The 11,674-nt window shown below is 56.1% G+C and overlaps 1 protein-coding gene across 4 annotated transcripts in view; it reads left to right on the top strand.

Annotated features, from left to right (window-relative positions):
• The first annotated feature begins 792 nt into the window (after positions 1-792).
• The window catches only part of CACNA2D2 (calcium voltage-gated channel auxiliary subunit alpha2delta 2), a 115,051-nt gene continuing 104,169 nt past the window's right edge, over positions 793-11,674 (top strand). For all 4 annotated transcript variants that reach the window (XM_077776983.1, XM_077776982.1, XM_077776984.1 and 1 more), the window contains exon 1: positions 793-873. In XM_077776983.1, the coding sequence (XP_077633109.1) occupies positions 793-873 (81 nt within the window). The remainder of the gene's footprint in view (positions 874-11,674) is intronic.

Raw genomic sequence — 11,674 nt, 5'->3', positions numbered from 1 at the left:
GTGGCCCTAATTATTCCCAATTTCTGGAGGAGGAAACTGAGACACAGACAGGGTTAGTGTGAGTTCATAGTAGCACCAGTGTGAAGGAGACCTGCTCAGGCAGTTGGCTCAGGTGAAAGACTCATGAGGCCGCTGGGCCCCCAGAAAGGGGTGGGGCAGTCTGAATTGGACCTGTGGGTGGGCAGTTCATGCAGGGTGTGTACCTGTGAGTTTCAGGTAGCATCTGTCTGCTTGGGTCCTGGAAAGGTGAGGGCTGTNGGGGGGGGGCGCAGGTGGGGGGGCGGGCAGGCATCTGCCCCTAGTTACACAATGACTTGGTGGTAACAGCAGTGACTCCTGTTCCCTCCCCTTCCTCAGGACCCACCCGCCTTGGGGACAGGAGGCTCTGAGATCCAGCAGCCCCCACGTGGCTCACTCATGTCCCCCTCTTCCCTGGTGTCCAGAGTCCCTATGTTCAGAGCAGCAACATCAAGGGCTGGCTCTTCACAGTGAAAAATAGTCTCCCTGCAGGCTTCTTGGAGCTGCTGGACTCCCTCGGTGCATTTAAACTACAATCTGCTCTCCTCCCCGGCTGTCCAACAGTACGTGAGGAGAGCCTGGGCCACCAGGTCTAGACTTCAAAAGGAATCCTAGGCTCACTCTGCTTCCTAGCCTCTGTTTCTCCTCTAGTGCAAATTGGGTTCTGAAAGAGTGGCTGCTACTGGTCATGCCCCAGGTCAGTTGGCCCTGGGCTGTCCCAGCACTGCAAGGGGCGGGGGCCCTTCTGACACCTTTCTCCTCTCTGCACACAGGATGCAGCACTGGGCCCGGCGCCTGGAGCAAGAGATCGATGGTGTGATGCGGATTTTTGGGGGCGTCCAGCAGCTCCGTGAGGTAAGCCTGGTGCCCTTTGCTTTCTGCTCAGACACCCTTTTCCAAGTGGGAATGGGAGAAGGGCTTCAGAAGTAAGGAGTGAGGAAGGTTTGGCATGGTGGAACACTGCTGGGCCCATGGGGCAGGTAGGGAAACAACTAGAAAAGCAGTGGCTCCTCCAGGTCTTGGCTTGCTCTTCCTGGTGCTGAGCAGTATCCAGTGAGCTCTGATGTTGGGATGTTGGGCTTTTGGCTTTTTAAGTGGGCAAGGTCTGTGTTCGAGGCGGCGCCTGAGGCAGGAGGCCAGGCCCTGGAGGGTGCAGGATGCGGTTGTGCACGGAAACTGAGGACTGTCCATGCAATGAGTGGGGTGGCCAGGCCGAACAACAGTGGAGAGCGGTGCTGGCTGCTCAAGGCGCTGTAGCAGGAGATTGGTTGAAAGCCTGTGCTTGGCAAGTTGAGGGATCAGGGCAGGAGGGGTGATTGATTAGGTGCGAGCGACCACATTCATCCTCGGAGATTATGTTAATGTTTGAAATAGTGATGTGAAGAACAGGCCATCCGTCACCCCCAGAAGGCTGCAAAATGTGTCGCTGTCAGGTTCCTGAGCCGTCGCTCTTTATGTGGAGGTGCAGAGGCTCAGAGAGCTGAGCTCTTGGAGTGCCTGGGGGGGACTTCCAGGGACCTGTGGGACTTTGGGAGCTCGTTGCTGGAGGCTTGGGCCAGGACACTTGACCAGAGCCGAGCAAGGGATTAACAGGGTTCTCCTGCCGATGGTTGTCCCAGGAACAGCAGAGTAAACAGAGTTACTGTAGGTGGTTTAGCCAAGAGTCCAGGTCTTGGCCCGGTGATTAGATATGCCACTGTTCGTGTCATCCCTCTTGGTCAGGACTGGAATCAGCAGGGGTTACCTCTATGGGGAAGCTACTGCGGGTGTTTGTCCTTGGTCCTTTCCCCCTGCTTGGCTTATAGCAGGTACTCAGGAAATAGGAGCGGCAGTGAGTATGTTGACACTGGCTGTGGATGTGGGACCTCTGACACAGATGGACGGATCAGAGGTGGCTAACAAGGTGGTAGCATGACAGGGAGAGGGAATACAGGTATGAAGATCTCAGCCCAGTTTGCTGGGTGTCCTCCCCCTAGTGGCCCAACCTCTCTGAACCTCCCAGCCCTGATTGCTGGGCTTGAATTGCAGTAACCCCCATCCCACTCTTCCTGTGAACTCTCAGTGACTCAGCCATACTTGGAGGCCAGCAGAGCTTTCCAGAGAAGGCGCTGTAGGAAAAGCTGTTCCGGAACAGTCAATTTATGCTCAGGAATAGCACCCGGCACTAACTAGGTTCTAAGTGGGCACTGCCAAGTGTAGCCATGCAGGTTAATGAAGAAATGATAGTTCTCTGGAATGTGTGTAAAGTCTTTCCAAGTTTTGTGTTGTGACCTAAGATGTACCCCACATAAGGGGTTAGCCATGCATCTCCAGTCAAGAATCTTTCGTGCTTCGAATTCTTAGTGTGAGGACGTTGTTTATTTTACAGTCATGGGCAACTCAGACCCTGAGAGTTTGTCAGCGAGAAAATAATGCACATGTTTCATGCATGAGATTCAGTTCTGTCTAAACCTGGCTGGTGAGAACCAGAGATTGAAGCCTAGCTCAGTACCCCTACTGTGTGCTCCTGGGCGAGTCCTGGACCCTCTCTGATCCTCATTCTTGGTCCATGGCGTAGCTGGGAGATCTGGCTGGAGGATGAGGTGGTGAGAACAGCAGTGGATAGGCTGACATAGATACACCCCATTCTCTAGAAATTTGAATCCCTTACTGATCATTTTCACTCCTAGGATATGTTGGTCATTTCCTTTCTGATGGGAGTTGAGTGATTCCAGACACTTTCATCAATGAGCACATCTTGCCCCACCCCCACCCGGCCAGCCATAATCAGAGTCATGCAGCCGGCTCTGGCAGACCTGCGGCTTGGGCTGCGGCTCCTGACTCCTGTCCCAGGGTGCTGCTCCCCCTCTGGTTGGAAGGGTGGGCAGGATGAGCCTGGGGGAGTGGGGAGCTGGGCTAAAGCTTGGGCCATGCTTGGGGTAGCTGTGGCCAGCCTGGCCGCAGGCAGAGAAGTGCTGACCTGGCGTTCCTGGCTGGCTCCTCCTGGCATCCCTCTGCTACCAATGGCTGCCAGCTCTCCAGCGGCTCTCTGTCCTGCTCCAGTTTTTTCTCACTGCTACCTCTTACTTCCCTCTGACAGCTCTGGGGCTGCTTCTTGGCACTGGACATTCTGGTGAGGTGGGCGGCAGGGAAGCAGGTGAAGAATTCTAGAGGAAAAGGACAATGCCACGGGAGTGGGAGGCAGTCAGCCTCCCCACCCCCTACAACCTGCCCCAAATCTGACTGAATCACCATGGCTCTCCTTCAAATGCATATGAAAGGGTCCATGTGCCCAGCCCATGCTCAGCTCTGACAGGTCAGGGGCATGCTGGCAGCAGAGCCCTGACCCAACTGAAGACACTCCCGGGGATCCTGGCACCAGCTCTGCCAAGCCAACAGCTTCCTTCCCCAGTGGCCTCCCCAGGCCTCCCTGAGCTGATTCCGTGCTACCCCCAAACACCCTACAGCTGGGGTGTCCTGGCATCTGGGCCCCCTTGGCTTTCTTCCCCTGCATGGCTGCCCTCTCCCCCTACCCCAGTCCTAGAGGCTGCCCCACTCCCAGAAGCTGGGTGCCGCAAGAGCTGGCAGCTGCAAGAGTCCAGAAACTGCAGACAGTGGCATTTGGGAGCATTTTCCTTGACTTGGCACTTTCTTCCTCTTGACCTCACCACAACCTCATGTGGGCATGGCTAGGTGCAGACTGGGGCTCACTTACAGGTTAGAAACCATGGCACACCTAGGTGGGATGTGGGGGCTATCTGCGAAGACCCTATCATGTTTCCTGATCTAAGCCCAGGCCCAGGACACAGTGGGAGCTCCTGCTGTGGCCTGGTGCTCGCATGTCATCCCTACCCCCATGCTTAGCCAGATACTCCTAAGCTATGCCCCCTCCTGGTACCCCAGCCCCCCTCCCCCCAAGCCCTGGCCTACTCCTGATGTGAACAGGCCACAAAAGTGTGGATTCTACTGTACTCTGCCCCCTCCGGAGCCCCTGGAGACTGATGAAGGTCTCGCAAGCTCCTACTCTGCCCTCCCCCATCAGCACCATATTGTCCCAGTCCTGTGGGGGGCAGGGAGGGGGAAGAGTAGAGAGCATATGCTTGGGCTCTGAACTCATTTACATAATGAGGCTGATCAAGATGAATAATTCATAGGTGCCTGGGGGTACATGGGGGAGGATGTGGAGACGGCTGGTCTCCCCACTCTGAAGCCCAGGTCACTCTGATGGGTACAGCCAGGGACCTGCTCACTTCTGACTGGGTGTCCAGGTAGAAGGGGAACAACTCTGGGACCTTGTGGGCAAGCAAAGCTGGAGAGATTATAGTCAGACATAAGGAAGAATCAGTGGCTCATCAGGTATGTCATCCTGAGGTGGGTTTCTGACCTGGGTGAAGCACCTTCCTTGCAGAGTTTCTAAAGAAAGAAGTAAGAAGATCCTCTCTCTGGGGTGAGGGAAGGCTTCCTGACCAGAGCTGGGCTGGGAACAGAGACCTCGGATGACCATGTATGGGTCCACCGGCCATCCTCTGAGAAGTATCAGGCCAAGTCTAGACCTATGGGGGCCTTTCTTAATCCATATCCACCCCTCCTGCCTCACCTCCTGACTGGGGCAAGAATGGCTTCGAGCTTTGTTAATCTCCCTGGCTGCTGCAGTTCCATGATGGCCTCCGCCTGACTGCGTGCTGCTGTTTACTCCTGTGGTCCTTTCATACACATGAGGAAACCAAGGTCCTGAGTGACTGTCCGCTCTGGCCAGTCCCATCCTGAAGACCTGACAGGCCAATCTTAAGAAGTAGTGGGGATAGGGAGAAGTACCAAGCTAGAGGTGCAGGCCTGGGGCCTGCCTAGAGGAGCTACTCTGAAGCAGCACCTCCTCTCAGCCGTGGATCTACATCCACAGAGAATAGGACCCTAGGACTCAGATCCCTAACCCCAAATCTCCTGCTCCCTTCCCCACTGCTGTGCTTCTCTGGACAGTCATGGTGATTCAGACTGATGGCGTCCGTGTGTCCTCACTTCTCTGGGTAGCCAGGAACGGCATTTCTGAACCAGTGATGGTGCCACAGTCCCCGCCCATCTTGTTTGTCCCTGGCCATCCCTGCACCCCGTCTGCTCAGTGCTCCCTGGGAATGTGTAATTAATATTTGCAGAGTGCCACATCTGGAGGTGGCTCCTGGCAAGGACCAAAGTCTGGCCACATCAAGGGCCCCTTTCCTGAGGGACACAGCAAAGTGGAAACAGGGCCTCTTCTTAGGTGCCTTTGAGACATGCCTCCTACTGTTTCTCCAACTGTCCCCACTGGCTGGTACCACCAATTCCTGAAACTCATGCATACTCACACACTGCTTTGGGGGTGCTAGTCAAAGCTGTTGTTGGCCTCCACTGGGGAGGGTCCTCTCTGGACATCTGGGCATTCAGGTGGGGTTAGCAGTGTCCAGAAGCGCCCAGGAAGCTCAGAGCCCTAGAGGGAGCCGGGCAGAAAGGAAAGAAGGAAGCTGGGGTAGGGGGAGGTGTGAGGGAACAGAACAGCCCCTGGAGGGTCAGGAAAGGGGAACTTAAGTGATTGTGACCCCCAGAACCCATGGTTGGTCCTTCTGTCAGAGCACTGTGGTTCACATGTGCCCCGAGAGGCAGGTCTGCAGCTCCTTGGCCAGGCAGAGCCCCCCCTCCAGCCCCTCCCCTCACCTTGGGGACCAGCACAGGTCAGAGTCAGGTGAGGGGTGCTGAGGGAGCCCCACCCAGGCCCTTCCACCCTCTCCTCAAGGTTTCCAGAAGCCCCAGAACCTTAATCCCAGGGACTCTGCTCTTGCTCCTCACTAAGCCGCCACCCGTCCTTTAGCCACCTCCCAGTGAGGCCCAGTGGAGCCCTTCTCTCTCCTGGTGAAGATGATCAGGATGTGGGGTGCGTCTGGGTGGAGGTTGGGTGGGGGGGGGCGCGAGTGTGAAATATGCCTCTGGGTAGGGATTGCTGCCGCTCGCCTCCCTAAAAACCCACATATATTATTCTTTAATGGAAAGTTAATTGTCTTATTATTCCCTCCATATGGTCCTCTTGCTCGGCACCCAGCGGGGGTGCATGGGGCTGAGGAGGGGCTCCTGGGAGGGCGTCTGAAACATGGTGAGGCTGCCACTTGAGCATAATTGGATACACAGAGGCAGATGCATGGAAGCCTGACCAAAGCCTGCCTGGACCCCCTCTCTGTCCCCCCAGTGCAGGCGTCCCACTTCTTTCCCTTCCAGGCCTGCCCTGGAGGGGGTGCCTCTTCTGCCCCTCCCCCCACTTGAGGTCTGGGACGCTCTCTCCTGAGCACTGTGTAGGGAGACAGGGAGCCTGTGTATCCTCCTGCCTGCCCTCCCCCCACTCCTTTGTCACCTACAGGAAAAAATTCCATTTTTGAAGCTTTTCAAAAGCCATTTCATCTGTGGCAGGAACTCCTGCCTGAGGGCCAGCTAACTGGCTTGGGTCTCTGGCACCCCTTCCACACATCCTCCTATCAGAGAAAGGGTGCAGAGAGCTCAGTGTGGGGGAAGGGCTGCCCTGAGATACTTTGCCCCAGGGCCCTGGCTTACGTTGACCATCCCTTCCATGGGTACCAGCTGCTAGAGCTTCTCCCACCCCAAGGGCTCCTCCAAGGCTGCTAAGGATGGGCCAGTACCCTTCTCAGCCCCTGTCTCCTCCTAGTCCTCTTTCTACTTCCCACAGAGCGTGAGGATGTTAGGTCAGAAAGGCCTCCCGGCAGGTGGAGGATGCCATGACAGGAAGGCCCCCAGAAGGGCATGAGAGGGTGGTTGCCTCTGTGGCCAATTCAGAGCCTCTTGCTCCTGGAATCTTGCCGGGGGCGGGGGGGGGCGTGGCTGGAGCAGGGAGCCCTGCTAGGAGGCTTCTGGCACAGCCTCAGTGAAGAGCTGCTGCCCAGGTGTCTATGGAGGTTATGGGCGTGGTGGTGGGGACAGGTCCATGGCAGACGCCTCTCTGGGTGGGATCAGCAGACCCATGGCTGGTGGTGCAGGCATGGGAGAGTGACCATCAGCTTCCAGCTTGTGTCAAGAGGTCACCGTGGGGCCACATCCATGAGGTCAGTTCCAGAGGCTAGGGACTGGCTCAGATCTGGAGAAGAGAGTCGTGCATTCCTAAGGTGGGACCTGCCTGAGGTCCCACAGCTGGTAAGTGGCAGAACCAGAACTTGAACCTGGAAGCTGTGCCACAGGCAGCAGCCCCATGGTGAGTGGTGGTGGAAAGAGTGGAGGGGCAGGAATGGCAGGGCTGGGTCTTCCCATACTGAGGGACCCAGGGCCTTGTTGTCCTGCCCCTCTAAATCTTGCTTCCCTCATTCTGAAATAGGGATCTGATCCTCTGTTCTCATGGAAAATGAGAGGATCTTAAGGGACCAGGGACAAGTAAAGGCTGCAGACAAAGCCCTGCAAATGTGGGGGTACCTTTATGCCCCTCCCCCATCTATCAGTTGCTTCTGCTTCCAGGCATTGGTCACAGTTTGGGGAAGTTCAGATGCCCAGGGTGTCTCCTTTGCTTATCTCAGCCAAGGAATTTGGAAATCCGTTTTCTCATCCCTGCTGTGAGTCTCTTCTAGCTGCTGTAACAGAATACCATAGACAGGTGGCTTATACACAACAGAATTTATTTCTAATGGTTCTGGAGGCTGGGATGTCCAATATCAAGGTGTCAACAGATTTGGTGTCTGGTGAAGGCCCGCATAATGGTTCGTAGACAGCTGTCTTCTTGCCATGCCCTCACATGGTAGAAGGCTGAAGGGTCTCTCTAGGGTCCATAACAAGGACACTAATCCCATTTGCAAGGGCTTTGCCCTCATGACCTAATCACCTCCCATAGAGCCCACCTCCAGATACCATCATGTTGGGATTAGGTTGCAACATACGAATTTTGGGGCAGTACAAATACTCAGTCTCTAGCACTGGCTGACCATGACATCTTTTGGGAACCTTACAGGGAGAGGCACAAAAGCCACCAAGGCTTGAAGAAACAGGGCCCATGGGCCAGGGAAAGGTGAGGGGTTTCTTGGGCAAGGAACCTAGGGAGGCAGCGGCAGAGGCCATCCCTAGGGAGGCGGCTGGCAGAAGTGAAAGGAAGGTCCCCTACACCCTAGAAGAGGCCTGTGTGTCAGTTTCTCAAATCAATCAGCCAGTTGGCAGCTTGTCTCCAGGCCTGGTGGACTGGGCATGGGGCTTGGCTGGCAATAGAGTAGAGGTGTAGGAAACCACTGATCTCTGGGCCGGCCCCAGGTACTGGCACTGGGAATAGGTTAGTGGGTCAGAAAATGGTGTGGCCGAGGCCAGGGCTGAGGATCATGGGTTCTTGATCCTCAGCTCCAGGGATGTGTGGAAAATTCTCTGACGGGGTTCCTTCAGTTTATTTTTTTTTTGTTTTTATTTTTTAAACTTAATTATGTAAGTCATCTCTATAGCCAACATGGGGCTCAAACCCACAACTCCAGTTGCATGCTCCCCCAGCTGAGCCAGCCAGGCATGAGGTCCCTCAGTTTAAAGAAGAGACGATCTCAGAGGCATGGTCAGAGCCTCACCAGGCAGACAGAAGTTTTGGTTGAGAACCTGTGGCTTTGCCGCACGGACACTCCTTTCCTGAAGTGGATGCCCCACCATCCTTCCATCTCGAGAGTCTAAGATGTTTGTCTGCTAGACTTTCCTGATGCAAGACACCCTCACTCCGTCCCTGCCTCACCACACACACACACACACACACACACACACACACACACACACACAGAGTAAGACTGTCCTAGTGAATACCCTGGCTCTCCCCTGGGGTCCCCAGACATGCTGGCCTTGTAGCCAGGACAGCTGGGGGTCAGCTCCGATGGGGGCCCGATCTTTGCAGATGGTTGAGAAGAGGCCAGGGTCTGCTCTCCTCCCCGCTGGCCTCTGCAGCCACCTCTGGAGAGCAATGGGGCTGCATGTCCAGAGCAGGGAGCCAGTCTGGATGATCAAGGGTAGGAGATGGGGGATGGGGGTAGAGGGCTGAATGGGTTTCCATGCTGGGCCTCTGGGGATGGCTGACCCGATCTGCATTCCTCCCTGCTCCCCTACCCCCATGCATTGTTGGATCAGTGGCAGCCACGGAGACACTTGCCTGAGATTTGTGGAGCCCCAAGCATTTGGCAGAGGCAGAGAAGTAATTGGTTCTGACAAACCACAGCCGGCCCCAGGGGCAACATGAGCAGCATTTACCACGACCAGGCAGGAGACTCAGGCTCAGCCTGACCTCCCTCCACCTTCTCTGAGCATGGCTTTCCTCTTCTTGTGAGCAAAGATCTAGAGTTTGGAGAAGGTTACAGAGCCTTAAACCTCCTGTCTTTCACATACCTCTCTCCTATTCCCTGGGACCTGGTGGCTCTGCAGGGCGGCTGGCTGGCTACTTGTGTGTGTGGGTGGAGGCAGGGGGCAGAGCCTGGACAGACTGCTCAGCCCCCTCCTTATCCATCCTTGGGTTCTCATGAATCAGGGAACCCCAAAGCTTGAGCATTCTGGGATCAGGGTGTGTAGTCGGGGGCTGGGCTGGGCCCCACCTAAGAGGATGTACAGTCTGGGTGGAGAAGCAGGCTGCACACACACAGGGTGCACATATACATGCATGCCCCTGCAGTGTACAGATATGCATCTCCGTGCCCACAGGCTGGCACGGAGTAGGTGTTAACTAGTAACTGTTCAATGGATAAACAAAGTGGCAGGCACCTTGGGGCTGAGAGGGGGATGTCCAGGGCTCTGACTGTCCAACAGGACCATGGGAACCATCTAGCCCCACATGGGGAAACAGACCCTGCATCAAGGTACCAGATGCCCCTGGAGAGGTACGCTGGTATGAGGTCTGCCAGGCTTGGTCTCCCTATGTGAGGGAATAGAGGACCCAAGAGAAGAGCCAGCTGCAAGGTGTGTTAGCACCCAGATGTCGGGCTGGGGTGGGGGATGATGGGCTGTTCCCAGAGTGACTTCAAGGCCTGGCCAAGGTGTGTGGCCTAGGCAGGGGTAGCAGAGAGCCTCTGAGTTGCCCAGCCATCCCTGTGCCTGTCCCGTTTCCACTAAACATCCCAACTTCTCTCTCTAATCCACTTGCCATTGTCCTCACTTATCCTCATCCCCTCCGGGTCTCACCCAGTTTTAAACCCAACCCACAGCTCCCTCCCTCAGGAAGCCCTCCAGGTTGGGGCTGAGGCTAGTGGTGTCTGGTGTCACCACTCCCTTCTGCTTTTGCATCCTTTGGGTACACAGAGAAGACAGGAGCTGCCAGGAGCCTCTGGTCATATGGAGTAGGGAGATCATGACCAGAAGGCAGGGTCATGCCCGGGCCTCCCCAGAGTCCACCTGCACAGGGCAGTCAGACCTAGAAGGCAAGCAGTCCCCTGTGGTTCTTGGTCCCTTGACTCACTGGGAGACACCTCTCTGACCTATAGAGGTTTGTGTAAGGTGGAGTGTGGCTGACCGCATGTGGGAGAGGACAGGAGCATGATGCTGCGTGCAGGATGTGAGCATGTGTGCACAAGGAAGAGAACCTGCATGCGTGCTGCATGGGGGGGAGGGGAGGCGAGCAGGCATGTGTGCGCATGTGCTCAGGAAAGCATGTGTGCTTCATGCGGGGTGTGACCAGGCAAGAGTGCACATGCACATGTGTGTATGTGGCTGAGCTCTGTGTGGAGGTGGGAGCAGGCATGCTTATAGAGCAGGGTGGGCCTGCAAGGAGGCTGGTGCCAGGAGCTCTGTGTCACCCGGGCAGGCGAGAACTACTTAACTGGTTAATTAGTGAAGCTGAGAAATCTCAACTGTGGGTGAGGAGCTTACATTCATGCACACACACCACGTTCCCATGCATAGGACACCTCCCCCCAAATTACTCTGCCTGCTGCTGTGCTCAGCAGGGGGGACAAGGGGCCAGTCGACTGTGGATCTGTGTCCCCACACCCATGTTTGCCTGCATCCTGGGATGGGTGTTGAACCAAGTGGTCCCACTTTGGAGAGCACAGGCCTGTGCAGGTAGTCCTCATCGTCCCCAGTCCAGTGCTCAGAGAGGCTGGGTGGTGAGGCCACCAGGACTTGTTCCCATTTCACAGATGAGAGAGCTATGGATGTGAAGGGGCATGTGCAGGAGCCTCCTTCCCTGGTCTTGGGCATCCTGATGAGGGAGAGTAGCCCTTCCTGCCCTGGGCTGAAGTGTTACTTTCTGGAGGTGGCCGAACTTTGGGTGTCTGTGGGCTTAGAGCAGAGCTCCAGCTTCTTGCAGCCCAGGACAGACCTCTCCCACTTACACCCGCCAGGTGCCTTGTCACCAGCCAGCTTCCTGCATATGCCCTGCAGGCAGGCCCTGGACCTGATCCCCTCCCTCCCCCAGAAGCCTGCTGAACACTGCCCCTCTCCTGTCCCCCCATGCACCCCAGCTCCCACAGCCCCACATATCTCCTTGTGTGCATGATGGTGGCTGCCCCTGTTCTGAATGCTCCACTCAAGTGCAGCTCCTGAGGCACTAATGCGGTTTGTTGGGCTTGGCCCTGAGGCCCAGAGGCTCCTGGATGCCAATTCCCCAGTTTCCTACTGCCCCCAGACTCCTGGGCCCTGCTGCTGCCTGCCTCATTTTTGTGCAGGAAGACCCGGAAGCTGGGTCAAGTGGCAGCCACTTGCCTCTTGATCAGGTGTT

The sequence above is a fragment of the Crocuta crocuta genome, unplaced genomic scaffold (assembly GCF_008692635.1).
Source record: "Crocuta crocuta isolate KB4526 unplaced genomic scaffold, BGI_CrCroc_1.0 scaffold77, whole genome shotgun sequence".
NCBI lineage: Eukaryota > Metazoa > Chordata > Mammalia > Carnivora > Hyaenidae > Crocuta > Crocuta crocuta.
This window is presented reverse-complemented; position numbering and strand designations above follow the sequence as displayed.